Source organism: Bradysia coprophila, chromosome IV, assembly GCF_014529535.1.
Source record: "Bradysia coprophila strain Holo2 chromosome IV, BU_Bcop_v1, whole genome shotgun sequence".
Lineage (NCBI taxonomy): Eukaryota > Metazoa > Arthropoda > Insecta > Diptera > Sciaridae > Bradysia > Bradysia coprophila.
In genome coordinates, this window is record NC_050738.1 from 6,026,101 (window position 1) to 6,045,111 (window position 19,011).

Here is a 19,011-nt window from a genome sequence, read left to right on the forward strand (position 1 = left end):
AAGGAAACTGAGTTAATCTCCATCCATAAAGAATGTCACGAAAAATAAGCAATTTTTCAGAAGCCCCTCCCTCTCCTTACAATCTTCTTACATAAAAGGCTCCTCCTATTTGATTTGTGATGCAACGAAAAAATGATGTAGAAATGTGGAAAACCAGCAAAAGTTGCAAACCTCACAGTTTATTGCTCTTCGCTCTAATTTCATTCGAAAAGTTGGAAAGGGCACGTAAAGTTCGAACTTGAGACCCGACGATAGTAGACGATCAACAAAATGTTGAGACTGGTTCCACGGCGCTAATTATGTAAGAGTAAGACCTTTAGGTAAACGATCATGATTATAGGCAAAATTAGGCCGTTTTATTGAGTGATTTACAAGATGCGTTAACCTTCCCGGAGAAAGTTTTAAAAGACAAAATGATGCAACTGCATGATACATGGCAAAGTGACATGATGAACAAAAATAATGGCAAAATACCTCACCTCTATAAATAAAACCGACAATGCCATTTCAGACAATGCATACATAATTAAGCTCTCGAATATGCATGTGACACACCTGAAAATGCAAAACCCTAAACAAACAGACTTGCACTTCGGTATTGAGATCAAGTTCATGCTTTGAATAATCCGAACCGTTTTTATTGTACCTATTCGTCAGGGCCGAAAAGTCGATTATCGCCTATTATCATGTGTGGTGTCTGGTGTATAATAGAGCTATAATCATTTTCATACCTTTTTCTAAACGGTATCGCCATATAACAATTAAATTTGTCTTGTTTTTTGCTTAGTGTACGATACTTGTTTAGTTTTACTATTCATTTTGCTTCATAATACAACTTACAACACTAGTTTCAGCTAATCACTGTTATAGCTTCTGACGAAGAAAGATGACTAAAATGTTTATAAAATTGAAAATTTGTTGTCGATTTCCCAAAATTTAGATTAAAAGAGCAAGACTATATATAGAGGTTTTTCCAGACATACTGGCATCAGCAACCCTCTCTGAGTAAACGGAAATAATTCGGAAAGACCAAATAAACATTATGCATTTTTACGATTGTATATGACAATGTGGCACGCTCGGGACATAAAAAAAAAGTCCAACAAATTTCTCTCACCTCATAAAAGGCGAAAACATTATAACAACAAACCATTTGTTTTCTCATCCTTCCACTATTCAACTCAATTCTAACCGAAAATTTTACTTGCTTTCTGTTTTATTTCTCTTTCCAACCAACTGTTGCAGTTATACTTTTTCCATATTATTCTTTGTATTACAATATAGCAACGTACAATGTATATAGACATAATATTTACTTGGCGCGTCCGATCACAGCATAAACTTCAGTTTCAATTCATCACTCTGACCGAGAGCGTCTAGTTCGCTATATTTATTATAACACAAAAAGAAAATCGGTACAACGCTGTTAACAGAGACAATTAAATCACAAATAATGACAATAAATAAACGTCTCTACTGCAACGAGTATATGGTGATAGTTCGACAAATTAATTTGAAAATATTAATTAGAAACAATGATGGCACAATTGATTTGTGACAGTATTTGAACGGTGCATCTAAGTGTTTTTTTTAACATAATCTGCACATAGAACTTGCATCGGTTTGGCGTACTGATAAGTTTAATTAGAATCTAAGAAGTATTTAATAAGTAAAAGAAGTTCCTTCTAGAGTGATAAGTTAAATCAAATTTACGTCATAATTACCCACTAGTTAATTACATGTGATAAAGTTCAACTAAAAGTTGCAGTTTGAAAAATATAATTTCTAAAATCATTGATAAATCGAATAGAAGTTAAGTTAAGTTGTAAATATAGACAATTTTGTCGTAAAAACCGGTGAGTAATTTTTTTTTCTACATTTTTATCTATTGTTTTCGTTGAATTTTTATTATTTTGCAATACGCAACCTGGAATCGAGTAAAATACTGATAATTTCGGGTAAATACAATTTCCCTGCGTATACGTAATTCAATTCCCTGGAATTACTTATCGCGAAAAACTTCCATCGATCGCACGAGTTTTGTTTATTTTTTCAATGAAACGTTGAGTCCTGTGATCAGTATATCACTTTAGGAGGCAAGCTACCGGCTTACCAGTTCAAAATCACTGTTAACTGTTAGCAACTTTATGAACGGTTATTATTTGGGAAATTATATTCGACCAATATTTTTTGATCGACGACCATTGGAATTTTTCCTTTTACAAATATTTTAATTCTCGCTACCGTTATTATCATCAAATTGGTACCAATTAGATGGAAATATTGGTAAATGGAATTATTTTTAACGCTCAACCCAAAACTAATAACGTTCGATTATTACCATCCGTTATTATTTACAAACATTAAATCTGTTACTTCACTTGTATCGCCTAGTGATCGATACAAAATCTTTTACTTCAATATTTGGTAATAAATACTAATGAATGAGCACTACCGACTAAACTTCCTTTAATTTTACTTCAATAGTTTAACATATATTTTTTCCATATAATATGAATGAATGCTAGGGCTCATCGTTAATTTTTGTCATTGTACTGTCAGTCACAGATGAAAAGGAATGATACTGAAAGAACTATGTTTTTGCTGTAATGGAATCATGTTATGAGAATTATGTTTTGTAGGAAACATTATTTTGAGCAAATAATTGTTCTACGTTATGGCAAAATTATGAAGTTTTATATTTTTAATTATTTTTTCCTGATTTCAAAAATCTTTCAAATTTGAAAATGACTATTCTTGTCTATCTCTCTCTCTCTCTCTTTTCTTCTCAAGTAATTTTGGTAGAATCTCTCACGAAAAAGACTTTGTCCAGTTGTGTAACAGTTGTGTATAAAAAACATCGAAGTGGAAAATGTACTGAAAACGCACTTTTCAAACTAAGATATAAAAACAACCAAAAAATTTCGGTGCATGCCGTGGAACAATTTTTTGTAAGGAATATAATTGTGCATCGTATAAAAATAACTTTGATCGACTTCCATACTCAATTGTTTTTCCGGTAATTGTAACTGACATCACAATATAAAGTATAATTGGCGATGCATATAATCTTAAGCCAATCGTTCCACACATCCTATTCAAGTCCAAAATTTCTATTCAACTTTATCAAATCTTATCTTCCCATTACACGCCTATCTATCTGTATAATAAACGCAATTCATCGAATTACACACTTTGCACCAACAGCTTTTATTGCTTCAATTTAGCATATTTTTTTTGCTGAAGAATATTACTGGATTCAACATTTAATAAAAATTTATTTTGGATAAAACCACATGGAAGATTTAATGACGATGATGATGATGTTTTGTATGGCTCCATTCATTGTTGATCGATTCGGAAAGTCCAAAAATTTTGAGTTTCTTGGTCTTTAAATGATCATACAGTTTCATGGATAGAACAAAGAGAGATATAATTTCGTGAAGAAGAGATTTTGATTTTATGAAGATAAAATGATGGATACGGTGATCATCCAAGAAGTTTGTAATTATTACTAGTCGGGGGTAGAAAGGTTATAATGTTCTCAATCGAAATGTTTCTTAGATGGATTTATTGATGCCGGACTAGACCGAAAATCAATTGACTGTTCACAGTGTACCCAAACAATTTTTTCTCATAATATCAACAAGCAAACCGGCAAAAAGTTCAGCCATTGTTTGTTAATTAAGTGTGAACGTAAAATTGTTAATTAATTTGATGAGAAAATTCCAACCACAAAAGCCATTAATCATGCACTTAAATAGCCGAAAAAAGTGGTCCAACACAAAAAAGCAAACTATTGAAATAACTCGTTCTCCACACTATAATGCCATAGAATTCATACAAATTTCAATATTGCTGGATATTGATTTCATTTCCATTCATTGTGATAAAAATCCACCTTTAAGAGGTTTCTACAACTGTGTATAGCACTACTCCTAGCATTAACAATGATGTGTCAAACGTCAGTCAAAATGGTCTGCAGGGTGAAGGACCGGTCCGAACTGGCCGTGTGAATCCTTGAAGTTTAGAATGATGCAATCACAAAATTTACATTGACCCACTCAAGTTAAAGGATTTTTCAATATCTTACTTGAACATAACATTCAACATGACTGGTTTAGTGTATGTGCATCGACGGTTAAATTTAAAAATTCAAACCAGCATACAATTGTTTTGTTTGTTATTGAGTCTGTGATATAGTCACAGGTATTTTAACAAAAGAAATGTCTTCGCGACTACTTGTTTTACAATTTATTTACGCAAAAAACTCTCCGATTTTTCCATTTCATTTAATGGTCAATTTTATTTACATCGCGAGGAAAAAAACGCGTTCGGACAAATTAGCGATGTAATATGTGCGAAAATATTCAAATTATTTTGCTGAATCTTCAATGTTGAAGAATGTAAAAAATTCGCGAAAAAAATACATCGGAAAAAAGAAACTCGACATTGCGGTTTCGAAGCGAGATTTCCTGATCATTTTGTGGTATTTCTGTTGAATTCAATTAAAAAGTCATTGGTGAACTTCGACTGTGTCTATTACACTCCAAAGTGGTACGCCGCTTTTCAATTCTATACCAGTCTGGAATTCCATTATTCATGTCCCGGATTTACCCAACCAAATACAATATTTTTGGGTTATTACCGTTAAAATACCTACGTGCCGCGAGTACTGTGGCGACTGTGTCATTGAATTAAAATATGGAATTTCTCTTTTAATCTTCTTCCTTTGAGGTGATCACATCAGTCAGTCATGACAAAAAGTATTTAATACCGCGAATAAACCCATCACTTTATCATCATTCCGTAAAAAGTGCAATCTAATAAATCACATTTTTGCTTCGAATTGGGAAAACTTGTTTGTTTACCAATCTTGTGCTGTGGATAAAGTAAATTATTTCGTGGGTATTTTTCCTCAAGTCTGATGTGTTTTTAATACCATGAGATATTGTCGTTGAGATCATTACTGAATCCTTTACGGTTGGGTGAACAATACACAAAATTTCGATTTTAATCTAACTTAGAAGACAAAATAATTCACGTGTTTTGGAGAATGATGCTGCCAAGTCATGCAATCGTTTTCCGAATTTTTTTTCAGCTATTTATTGCGTCAATAAACATTTCTTTCGTTTAATCTTTCGTTATCTATTTCGACTGAATAACACGGCTTAGCGACTGTATGTTCTGGTTTTTTCGGAAAGTTTTTATTGTAAAAATATACCTCACTCAAGTAGTGATAACGCTTAATCTAAAAATTAATTGATTTTACAGTTGGCTGTTAAATCCCAAGCCCTTCCAAATCTACATTCTCATTGTGCGGTTTTTTCTTCTTCTTCTTCAAAATCAACTCTGTACTCCGATATCTCTTTAATTTTATCATTCAAATGATATTCTTCACACTCCAAATATTGATAAAAGAACAAGGTATGTACGTACCTGCACTGCTGACGTTGCTTATTTACAAACAGAAACTCTTACAAGATTCTGATAGGTTTTTCCAATCAGAAACTTTTCCAATGGCGAATGGTAACGGATCTGTGTCACTTCCTCAATGATTCTAATTTGCAACGCTTTTCAAACAGATTATCGTAAAATGACTTTATAAGGAGTCATTGATCGACTCAAAGGTTAACGAGCACAATGACTAAGACGAATAATATAACTAACCACTTGTTAAGTTAATACGTCACTGAAATCAAATGGTGACCCAGGAGCAACCTCTGAAAAGATAAATATTATAAATCAATCAACCACCCACCTATCCACTTACTTAAATGCATACATAATCGCCCATTCACGTGTTACATACAACAACATTATATGTAAGCTGAACTTTGGCCAACATTATCTTAATAGCAAAACGTTTGTTAAAACAAATCAACAAATTTTTGCAAATTCTATCACGCCTACTGTTCAAAACAAATTTGAAGTAAGAAAATTACAACATTTGATATTGGTACTATGAGCGCTACGAGCCCTCTCAATCAAGGCTGTAAACCATCAAGGCGAATTTTTGCATGAAATCGGCCATTTCATCATCAACTGTGGTGTGTCACCCGCGTGTCTGTATCTGCGTGATCTCCTCAAAGTTTACAGCCTTGCTCTCAATGTCATTGTATAGAATGTTAAAAGAGCGAAAAACAAGGTAAAAACCAGTTAATTTAACTGAGCTCGATGGGTGATATGTCAAAATTGCTACTCTCTTTTAACACTCTACAGATCACACCTGTCAACTTCTGTGACACTTGGTTGATATGAAAATCTAACTTGAAAAAAACACAAAATTTTCGTCAAGTAAGAATCCTGTGAAAAAATACCAAGTGTCTCAGTAGTTGACAGTTCCACGAAGTACTCTATAACACAAACAAGCCATTCAAACAGGGATTACTTATGCGAAAATGTTTTGGACTTGAGGAATTTCGCGCCGTGTCATTCACAACAGCTCACAAAGTGACATTTTCCGCATTTTCCTTAAACAAAATGTGTCATTTGTTAATTATTGTTTTCCCACATTTTGTTAGAATTTCCCGAATTTTCACAAAAATATTTCTTGATAAAATTTAGGAAAATTTGGGAAAATACAGGAAAATGTGGAAAATTTCGAGAAAATATGGTAAAACGTTTTTCCAAAAGCAGTCCCTGCATTTAAAACCAAATGTGCGACGTAGTTTTCCTCAAGGTTCTGAAAGAACAGGTTAAGACACTTACGAAGGCGCAAGGCGGGTGAAACACAAATCTTGACGATTCAGAGATGTATATTGTTTGAAAATTCAACTTAAAAACATTTTTTTTTGTTAAGTTGAAATTGTCATATAGAATTTTCCAAATCTAGTTGACGCTACAGGAATTATTATTATTTTGATCACACCGCCTTCGTGGTCAACTCGAAAGTGTCTTAACCTGTTCTTTCATAACCTTGGTTTTCCTACATTTTTTCTAAATAATTCAGATTGAACTGCATGTACCTCGCCTAGTCATGTCCAATTCACCAATTGGATAAACATTTTAAAACGCAATAATTCGAGTTCCACGAAAACACTCCACAAAGTAATCTAATAATTGCTCCACCCTAAATTCTTTCACATGGTGGTCTATGCACTTCCAGTGAATGTAACTTTCGAATTCTCTTATATCGTCATGGACAGTTGTAACGATTTCACAATAAAAATAACTGCAATGTAATGCAGTAATCGTCCATAACTCATCCTCACCGACGAACTTAGGGTTGAATAAAAAATTCAGAAAAACCAATTTCGAGCAACATACTCAAAATTACCGCGCCATAAAAATTTCTTAAAAAATCACTCACACATCAAGCGATTTCCAATGAAATTAATACACACTTGAAAAACCCAACACCACGTTGAATCGTGACGTACACCACCACAAATGCAACAATTCCATTCAGTTCAGTTCTCGCAACATTTTCGCTACGGTATTCAGTTTGTTCAGAAAAGTCAACCGTTATAGACGCTAACAAATTTTGATCCGTGAAATTAAATAAGAAATTTGTTTCATTGAAGTCAAAATATCGCGATAAGAGAATTCGTTTCAGAACGCTGGAAAACATGTTATTTCATGGATATCGTTTCAACGTTGATTTATTGGAAATATAGAAACTGAACATTGTGTTGCATTTTGTGTGTTACATTAAAGTGTGTGGATTGACATGTGTTTTGAATAAAGACAATTCGTTCAGACACTGTGATTGTTTAATATGAGTGGAATTGATATTCAGCCATTTTGAATATTTCTTCATTTCTTTTTACTTTTTTATAAATCTTGACCGTACACAGATAACTGTTATTAGTCTGTCCACAAAAAGTGTAGTATTTTATCATTGAAAATATAAACAAAGTTTTCGAGTGTTGCAAAATTAATAGAAATTCAAACAACAGGCAACGTTTAACAATACAAAAAAAATATTCCAAAATGTGGGATCAAAGAGGATCAATAAATGTTTCAGCTCCCGAAGGATCCGAACGAATCAGTGGATCAAATCTATCACCGATACAGGATAAGAAAATATTTGAATCGTCCGGCGGCGATTCAGGTTTCCTATCCGGTCCGCAGAACTCGTCCGACAGCCTTGATTCCGAGGTCTATTCTCACAAGAGCATTTTACCAGATTCAAACAAATTCCAAGATTCTGGTGCCTTTATTGGTGACGACGAAGAGGAAGACGACCAGGCAGATACCAAAGATCCCATGATTTTCCGAAGTGGAATTGATGTCGGTTTATCCGAATGGATGTGCGATTTGAACTTGAAGGATTCAACGATAAATAATTTGAGCGGTCCCACCCGTAAGACTGCAGAGGAAGCAAAACCAACGAAATTACCGAAACAGTTGCCCAATCGACCGCTTTGGGAGATATGCTACGTTCAAGACGCTGATGGTGACACGTAAGTTCATTGATATTATTGCCAGATATGATTTGTCCTTCGATGAAATACGGGTCGCTGGTTTAGCGCTTCGATTTTGTTATCAAACGTTTGAATTTTTCCATATATTCGCTGTACCGTTGTGACTGTACGCCCTTCAGAATTAAAAGTACTTGTTGCAATTGTCTTAAACATGCTCATAAATATTATTATCCACACGGTTGAGTTGGTGTGTGCGATTATGCATGACCTTTAGTCAGGTAAACGTTTCTAAGTACGGAGCCTTTTTCAGAATTACCTCTACGTTTACTCGAATCTTTACACACCTGTTTGTATGTGTGGGTGTTCATTCACATGACCAGGTGCTTTTCTGCATATAGTTTTTAGAAATCAGGTGCTCACTAGCATAAAAATCAAAGTTTGTCTTTATGATTCCCTTAAATTTAACTCGGCTCAGACGAATACGGCGCCAATTTTCTCAATGAAATTTTATTGCCAAAGCAGTGTGTAGGTAAAGAACAACCGTTTTCCTTTCTGGCGAAGGTAGATTTCAAAGGTACATACCGAAGATTGAAAGAACGGAATTCGGTGTGCCACATCAACAGATCATAGGTGAATTGGCACCACATTCAATCGCACACACGAACCAGGATCTAACATTCGAAAAAGATAACTGGCTGCTTTTATATCTCGAACTTTATCAACAAAAAATCCGAAAAAAAAAATTATTTTCATTTTCTTTGCTAATCTTTTCGACAAAGAAACCCAATTCAATAAACCAAATGCAAAATTTCCGAACAACAACAACAACGACAAATAGAATTCAATAAAATTATCGAATTCCATCAACGTGTTTTGGGATTTACCCACCGAAATCTAGCCATTGAAATACATTGTTGAGTTTTACCGATGACTATCAAACAGCGCGAGAAATAACATTGGGAAAAAAAGTCCGCGTAATTTATGATTCAATTTTAATAAACGTTGGGTTACCCGAAAAATGAGTCGGACCACTTCACTTACGATGGGCAATTGATTAATGTACCACCGCGGTTTGCGAGCACCACGTGACTTTCGAGAAACGAGAAACCTGTAATGTGTGAACTCTTTAAAATGTTAATGGATTCAAACGTCCAACCGCAGAAGTGATAATTAATATCCACACATTTGTCTCAAAACGTTGTTCAGTTCAAGGAAATTAACGTAAAAAAACTGGAATGCTTGAATTGAATTGAATTTTAATGACACAGCACCTCAAACAATTCAGGTCGGATGTGTAAAAATAAATCTCTTTTTCCCACTTGACATTCACAGACAATTACATCTAGCAATTCTGGGTAAATACGTGCAAGCTGTTCGGAATATTATTCGTTTGGCACCGGTACCTGCATTTCTGGATATCCGTAACGACGATGCTCATTCACCATTACATTTAGCTGTGTTGACTAGACAGCCAGATATCGTCAGATGGTTGATAATAGCCGGAGCAAAGGTGAGTGTTTGACGCACATTGATCAAACATTGTTTTTTAGTAAACATGTTGTGTTTATCCCTGCGATGAGATTGATTCATATTATGAGAAACTGGGAACTGACTCAACAAAGTTATCCATTTTCTGAGTATTTTCATGTGAAGATGAACACATCTACGCATCAGCTTTCTGTTCGCTAAATTTAAAGACTGATCAGACCGTGACGAAATGCAACGAATGAATTAAGCAAGTCCTCGTTCGGTGTCACAATCGTTCTTTATCATTGTTCGTCCTAACGAACCATTCCAGTACATTCAAATCGAAACGCTGTTTTAATGCGATAAGGAAACATTTAAAAAAATAATAATTTCAAACATGGTTCACGAACAATCAACTGAAAGGTCATCTCAACGATTACCGAGTAACATGCGCATGCGCAATTATCTAACATTCACTCATCTTATTCCATTTGTCTATACGCAGGGTACAACTCAGGATAAATCAGGAAACACGCCACTACATTTGGCCTGCATGAACAGCGATAAGGCCTGTGTGGAAGCCCTAACACTACTGGTAACGCACGAGGAATTGCAACGGTTTTACAATTACGGCGATCGCATTCCACAGGTGATTTATCCTGATGTGGAACAGAGAAATTATGATGGTAAGTTTTGCTAGACAATTTTTTTTTCCTCTGCTTACAAATTTTCCGTCTCGAATGCCAGCCAGAGACAAAAAAAAAATTCAGAAATTCTTTACGTCGTAATTTTAATATACGAGAGAATTGTCTATAAATTTCACTGTTGTGCTAAAAAAAAGTCCGCATTTCTTCTACACGTAACAGAAATATCCATCCAATAAATTTTCAAACTTTTATGTCGTTTTTATATTTAGGTTTTCTATTTTCATGAAAGAAAACATTTTCCTCGTTCTGTGTATTCGATATAGACACCGACTTTTCCATTAGCTTCAGTATAAAATAATATATTTTCACACGCAACAACGTAACCAATTTTCTTAGTCCGTATGGCATTATATTAATATACCCACTATATTTCGACTTAATAATAAAATTCTGAATCTGAATACATGCCACGGTTTTTTTTTTCGGTTTCACCCGCGATTATTTTTAGATTGAAAATGTGTTTGAATTTTCGTTGGTTAAATTTGGGTATATTGACGATGGAAAAAACGTGATAAGACAAACGAAAGACGTCATTAGAAGTAGGTCATGATTCGGGGAAATTTTCCGTTTTTTTTATTTCGTATTAGAGGGAATTATCCGTTTCGATCAATAAAAATGGTGAAAATGTTTTATAGTAAAGGAAATTACAATTTCTTTCTTCGTAGTACCTATCGGCCTTTCCGATGAACAAACTAAAAAAAAAACGTTTAAACACAAAAAAAAATCTGTCAACAGCACGCGAAGGTGAAAACAAAAAACTTTAAATTTCATAAATCCAGTTTACGATTTTTATATAACTGAAAGTACATGATTGTATGTATATATGGGTACCTATCTTGTATATATATATATGCACATACCCACCATGCTGATATACTCATTTTATTTTATAAATTTCATTTTATAAGTTAAATAAAAATATTTATATTTTGTTCCAACTTCAATGTAGAAATTGCGTATACACAACACACATAACTTACAGAGCCCGACCATATAAAATTGTTTGAAGTTTTCGTTTTACATAAAACAAACAATTTTTTTTCTGGGTTTTTCCGCAAATTCTCTCGGTCTGGTGTAGACGTCGACGTTCATTTAGAGCGTTGATATTATATACCAACACAACAGTCGAATGAAAATTTTTACATCATCACATTGGATGAATTCGATTGTGTATGGGTGTATGTGTAGTATATCCATCCACACATTGCTTGTGTTGTTTATTTTAGATCGGTATGAAGAGACTAAAAATAAAATTTTGATTTTATACATTCTGCATTGGAATGAGAGGTCGACTATGCTGGCACACACAGGCTTCGGTGCATATATGTGGAGTATTTTTGTTTAGAATGATAAAAATGCTTTTATGATAAGCCTAGACCACATTTCGAGTCATATGTTGACTATAAACAGTGAAACAGTCAGTAAAATGAAATGACATCTGTTCGGACTCTCCAATAAAAAGTGAAGAAAGGGAAAACGAGATGTTCTCTCAAGGCAACTGAAAATTCCATTTCAAACCTTCCGCGGGAAAGTTAGACCCGAGACCTCAGTCAGTTAGCTATAGGTCAATCAATCGATATAACCGTTCTCCAATCAGCAACTTAAATTGCCAAACAGCCTCGAAAATAGCTCAAAAGTAACGGCAAAATATTATTTCCGGCTTGTTATTCTCGAAACGAATCGTAAAAACGATGATGATTTTGAACTACTCTTCACAAAGCTCCAATTAAGCGGCGTTGTTGTAATTTCAGTGTAGTTAATTTGCAAAATCGACCAGTAATGGTTTATTGTGCCAGCTTAAATACACGAATCGATATTTGGTTGGGAATTATTTGAAAAATACAATTTCCATTAAAGGTAAAAATAACGAGCATAACCACACACAGCGAGCGAAAATACAAATTAAGAATTTCAAAGTCATTTTACTTCCATTGTGTGTAGCGCACTTTATATTTCGGTTTTTCCAATTACTAATTTTAATAAATTCAATAGCACTCTTGTTCGATAATCGAATGATTTGCTATTGTAGCTGTATGTGTGTGGTGCTTTTCCGGTCAATTAGCTATTTCTAATCTGACTTAGAATTGCAGAACAAGATTGATCAAAAGAGTATAAGTTGACCGGACCGAATATCGAAGTTAATTCGAATCAATTTATTTAACAAGAAAAATGTCCCCCGTTCTCACAGCTGCATTTCTTACACCCATTCATACCGACGCAATTAGGTCTGAGCACTTACCAGTTACTTTCATTGAATAAACTATTTTCGTTCTCCGTTCCATAAATAGTTATGAAATTGGAGTCATATTCATTCAGGCTTATACACTGTCGTGTCTGCAGTAACATGGATCATGAATGAAATGTTTGTCTGGAGAAAAGGATCAACAATTTTTGATCGTATCCCTTTTCGTGTTAATTCGTACAGTAAACATTCCATTAAATCAACGTCCGAGCATGTTAATTGGCTTACGAAAATGTTACTCACTGACATGTAACTTATGATCATCTGGGTATTTTTGATGTGTGGAAAGTTTTTGCGGACAAATATTTACGATTCATAATTCATAGCACGTAATGGATGTAAAATTCAGTTAATTCCAAGATTGAAATGTCAGCTCGTGCCTTTTTGTAATGATATTGAATAGAAATTCCATTTCTCTGCCGAATTTGCATTTTGCGAAGCAAGTCAAAATTTCCAGTAACATGAGACCATTACGTTGCATTGACATAACTGAATCAATAAACAGTTTGCACATATCAAAAACTTCACAAGATCTGCTAATGTGTGTGCTAATTTGTGCGTTCTCCGATTGACATATGATTTAAATGACCAGTCAATGTTAATAACCGTACGCATACACTGACTCGTATAATGAATATACACACTGTCTGATAACACCATCGTGTAACGGCTAAATGTTGGCAGAAAAGTTGTTCGATTTACGAGAAAATGTTGCGATTTTCTTAGAATTTTGATACGAGCAGACGTTCGTTTTTGGAGGCAAGACAATTGTGAAAGTGTTTTATTTTGTAGGGTTATACGATAAGCGATGTAATGGAATAGGTCATGAATGTTACACATCCTCGTTGTCGTGATAACAAAATTAATGAAAGGAAATGAGGTACTAACTGAATGATGATGGTAAAATACGAATTTGATAAATGAAAGTCAGCCTAGGACATTTCCATATCCATGATGGAGATGAGAGTAAAATCACATCATTAAAATGACATCAAAACCTAATAAACATTCCACGTTGTTTCTGTATTTAAATACATGAACGAGTGCAAGCGCTCCCAACACGCTTCGAAATTTATTTTCGTCCAATCGACATTTTTGGACTCTTCCACCGACAAACATATGGCTATGAATACACCGCCATACCACCAATAAATGCCATACTAAATCCGACAAAGTAATGTGGTGCATCCAAAAATAAATTTCGTTTGTTCTATCTTTAGATTAAATTGAGAATTTAGCAACAGAACAAAAAAAAACTCAAATAAAAAATGTTTTAAGTAGACAAAACCATCGTTTGGAAGTTATGTTAGACATTCGACATTAAAAAGAAAAACGATTTGTGTACATAGAACTCTAGTCGCTTCTATAGAATACATATGTTGTTGACTGATGATGCTGAACTGACTCAAAATCACGAGATTTTCGTTACGATCGTCATTGATTTTTTTTTCTTTCTTTTTTTTGCGTAACTGAGGAGAAAGACTTTTTCGTTAGAATTTTTGATTTTTGTTCAAAGGTTTTTCTGATGTGTTTGTTGTGCCACAAATAGAAACAGCATTTCATACAATCGTCAAAACGTTTTGGAGAAAAATGCTTGATTCAGTTCCGCTTGCAAATCAAATAAACCCATAGATCGTTCCCGTTGAATAACCATGAATACTGAAAAAACATTGAGATATTAAATGCGTCGCGCACAAACATTTCATTGCGAGATGGTGATGCTAAACTCATAATTTTTAATTGTGCGATGTTAAATCAACTTTTGATTATTACTTTTAGTCACACCAGATGTTTCCTGTTACAAAAATTGTTTCCCTTTAAATCAGACTGGCATTTTGTTGGTTTGACTTACTCACTGCATTTGCTGCTGAGGGACGTTCAGAACTGCGAGATACGAATGACCAAAGTGCGAAGATTGTCGCCGTATCTTAATTCGCTTATTCACAGTCTGAGTATGATTACCTTTGAAGATTTTTCATGATGAACTCTTTTCGAGAAATTTTGAGGTTGGCTGTTCATTACCGTAAATGTCGGGAATGGTCATGTAATTATTTACATTTAAAAATGTTTTTTTTTGTTGTTTCATTTTAATAGTGCAATATATTATACTGATGAACACATCGCTTATTACAATGTGTATACAGATTCCAATTTAGAAAAACCCAAGAAATTCCCACCTTAACTTGCTTTTACCCATACCATACACAATATTCATGTGCTAAAAAGCTGTATTATATCAACAAAAATGCTTTTTTCAACCAGCGGAGTGTATTCACATCGCGAATACATATTCTGCTCTTTGATGAAATATTATACGAAAGAAGATTAAAATCCATTTTATTGTTTTAAAATTATACACATGGTCTGTACGGCTGCACGTTCTCATGTATTTTATTTGAATGAACAAAGTTTAATTTCACTCCAACAGCGGGCAAAATGTGTTTCAAATTGATGGCTCTGTGAGTGTATGCGGTCGTGCTTTTTTCTCTGAAATTCCCACATGAAAGAAATTTTATTACCTTAAAGTTGTGTGGTTAAAGACCCACGAACCATACATTTTGTCTGAGAATTTTACACGCTAAATTAACCAGTTGTCTTTATCGAAAAATTATAAATTTATTCAGGGAAAAAACGAGTTGTAAAAAAATCCAGTGTCTATCACACCCATACACCGTTGAATCGGAAACATTTTTTAATTCATGCACACACAATATAGTATTTGTGTATGCCATAAAGGCTCATCAAAATTCATTTTGCGAAAAAAACAACAACGTACAACAAACAGTTTTTACTTTCACCGTAATAACTGAACATCGTAATCCCAATGAACTTGTTTGCCCCGCTTTTTTACATTCATCATAATACAGCAATTCTGTGTGGTGATGTCACACAACGCAAATACCCGATAGTTTCATTAATTAATTGAAAATTCAATGATATGTGTGTTGTGCATACAAACACAGAAACGGGAAGGTCACGAAATGATCAATCAAATGGCCAATTATATAAGACGCGACTTTTAACCATTTGGACTTATCTCGGGGTGTGACTTTTATCATCTTTATAATGGTCAATGATGCTGTGAATGATGTGAACGATTTCTTTTTTTGTTGTTTTGGATTTTTTATTATTGAAATTTCGGACTGTAAGTGTTGGGAGTTCTACGTACTTGAAATGTTAGAATGAATGAACCTTTTGAAGTGTTACAGTCATCGATCATTAAATGTTTACAGAGGAACAGATACTCGCAAAGAATTCTCGCGTATCATTGAGTCAATGATTGATTGAATCAGCCTTTTTTTTCGAGTGAGATCTCTCTTTTTGTTGGTTCCTTGAGTCATTTAACGCCTATTTTTGTACACAGTTTCATTCTTGGGAATTTCCTAACTGTACTAAACGGAACGCACACTTTGGGAATTTGTTTTAATTAATCGAACACGCGCTTTCGGTGTATTGCTCTCTCTTATTCGTAATTAAATTTGATCTAAATATTGAAAATTACTTAACCCAAGCAGCAATCACGAACCAAAAATTTGCAAAGGTAAAATCCCAGATTTAACAAATAAAAAGTAAATTTTTCAAGGTTGTCTAGCTTTTGTCTAGAAATCAAATAGATTTCAAATGAACCGTGCAATGATCGAATCGTTACAGTTAACCAACGCACGTTTTTTAAAAAAAAGTTTTGCGTTTCCAAATATAATTTTGCGAATACATGTTTAATGCAACATCCGCGTTTTGTGACCGTGATCTCACTCGTCAATCTTGTTTTGAACGATCTGCTTGGCTGAAGATCTCTTTGGCTGTTTCTTTCTTTGAATGGAAACAACAACAAAAAAATGGTTGTTAAGAACTCCGCCATCCATCCAATTGTAACATGTTTCCATCATATGAACTCATTTCGCAATTTGTATTCAATTAATCATTTCTTATCTTCATTCCGCCATTGTAGGTTCGGAAAGACCCATAATAAGCCATTCTTTTCATTCCAAGCTGTAATACGTTCAATATTCAAGTTGAAGTGTTTCAGATTGAAAAAATAATAATTGGAACGCAAAAACATTCATCGATAACACTATCTGAATCATTTTTTATACCGAGAAGTTTCATTAGTAAACTACGGCCCCCTGGTTGGTGTGACTTTTGTTTTAAATAATTTAAACTCCATGCACACCAACTACCGTTGCTTAGACGTCTGTTTTCCTAGAAACTTTTTTAATCTTTTCCGTATTCATTCCAATGACGATCCCAGACGATATGTCATACATTTAAGCGGTATGTGGAGCTGTGTGGAGCTCGTATTGGAGTTACTAACGAAAAATAAAAATTGTGTTCCGACACAATGTACACCGCCTATTTACCATACAAGTTAGATTCAATATGAACATAAAAACGACATTCTAGTTGGCTATAATGTAATACAACAATCGGATAGATTGGATCATCGGGAAATTCCATAACTTAAAGTTTTGAAAAAAAAGAAACGTTTTTTTGTCTCTCTCTCTCTCTGTTTATTTGTCATTTTTAACAATAAAATCACATCCATTTTGTGTACATTTAACAATCGAAATAAATCACTTGAATGCAATTAATACTCGTCGAGACATTTTTGAAGGATACTGTAAACAATTGTGATCGAAGAGTCATTCTGACTCGTTCGCAAAATGATATGCGCGAATGGCGCAGAGTGTTCGGTGATATCATTTTGTTTTTTTTTTTGTAGTTCAGGATAGGTTTTCTTATTTCAAAGATTTTGTTAATGATCTACCTGTTGAATGAAGACATTGACTCTAAACAATTTTCTCTTCTTCCGTTACAGGTATATTCTGCGTACACATTGCCGCTCAAAGAAACGACATCGATATTTTGAGACATTTGGTTTGGTGTGGTGCTGACATTAATGCGAGGGTAAGTAATCGTTTCTCTCTCTCTCTCTCTCTCAATTTTTTAATCATTATTCTCAGTTCACACCTCGGCATGTCCGTATTCTGTTAAAAATCGTTGTCTCTGTTCAATAAACTTTTTCTTTTCGAAAATCGGATTAAGTTGCTTCTTGACGTTAGGGTAACCGTTTTCTGTTAAATTAAAATTTTATGAGTCTAACGACTGTTAAAAACTCGTTTCATACGACCCCAAATACATTTCGGACAGGTAGATAAGTGAACCTGTTACATTAAGATTGTTTGTTTGCTAAACTATTCACGACAAAATGCATTCTTTACGGCGATTTAATATTTTTCCTATTGCTAATGACGGTGATTAAAATGTATTATGAAATTACGTCTATTCTCTGATTTTGATTCATTACTGTCTCCGACAATTAATTGCATTGTCCCTTTGGACTTTGTTGATGACCTTCATAAGGCTGTAAAAACGTGATTTTAATTTTCAATTTTTTTTTTATGTTCACAGGAAGGAAAGTCTGGTTATACCGCCCTACATTTTGCTTGTGAAAACGGTAACAACGAATTGGCACAATTCTTGCTCAGCGAATGCAATCAATTGAATGTGGAGACTTGCACCTACGGCCTGTTGACCGCTTATCAATTGGCTGCCGAGCAAAATAATAGCTATTTGATGGGCAATTTGGAACGTTACGGAGCCGAATTGTTGTCACCGCCGGAAAGTGATGACGAATATTTCAATAGTTCAGACGAGGAGGACTATGATCATTTCGGATCCGATGGCTGCGAAATGGAGATGAGTTTCGCAACAAAATAATTTCTTTGTTTGTTGGTTTGTTTGTAGTCGTTCGACGTGAGAGAAGATAAGGGGAAAAAAAGTTGGAAATAATAGGAAAAGAAAAGTAATAAAGCGACTATAATCAGAGAAGGAATGGAACTCTTTTCATTTAGAAGTTAACAAAAAAAGATTCGTTGCCGAACATTGGTGTTTAAAAAAAAAAACAATTTTTTGAATTGGCGGAAGAAAATTTGAAAACAAAAACAAAAAAACAATCGAACGGAACAGGGGCGAGTGTGTTAAAGAATAATTTCTATGTTTTAATAGAAATCTTTTGGATCATTAAAATGTAACGTTTAAGCAACCTCAAATCCTTATATTAAATTCGCATATTGATTGACTTTAATGACTGCCATTTTTTCAAGTAAAATTTTTTTGTTTGTTTGCCAAAATTATTTACGTCGTTAACAATTAAATGATTTTTGTTTTTGTTTTGATTGAAAGTAATCTCCAAAAAGTGCCTTACAAGTCCTTAAAAAACAAATTG

The 19,011-nt window shown here is 34.1% G+C and overlaps 1 protein-coding gene across 2 annotated transcripts; it reads left to right on the forward strand.

Annotated features, from left to right (window-relative positions):
* Positions 1 to 1,651: 1,651 nt before the first annotated feature.
* LOC119066773 (NF-kappa-B inhibitor cactus) lies at positions 1,652 to 18,736 on the forward strand. 2 transcript variants are annotated; one of them, XM_037169427.1, is made up of 6 exons: positions 1,652 to 1,856; positions 7,970 to 8,408; positions 9,702 to 9,879; positions 10,342 to 10,522; positions 17,602 to 17,690; positions 18,195 to 18,736. In XM_037169427.1, exons 2-6 carry the CDS (start codon positions 8,212 to 8,214, stop codon positions 18,501 to 18,503), a joined length of 954 nt encoding a protein of 317 aa, XP_037025322.1. In that variant the 5' UTR covers positions 1,652 to 1,856; positions 7,970 to 8,211; the 3' UTR covers positions 18,504 to 18,736. The 2 variants fall into 2 exon arrangements, with proteins under 2 accessions (XP_037025322.1, XP_037025321.1); XM_037169426.1 differs by lacking the exon at positions 1,652 to 1,856 and having other exon boundaries at positions 7,436 to 8,408.
* Positions 18,737 to 19,011: the final 275 nt, after the last annotated feature.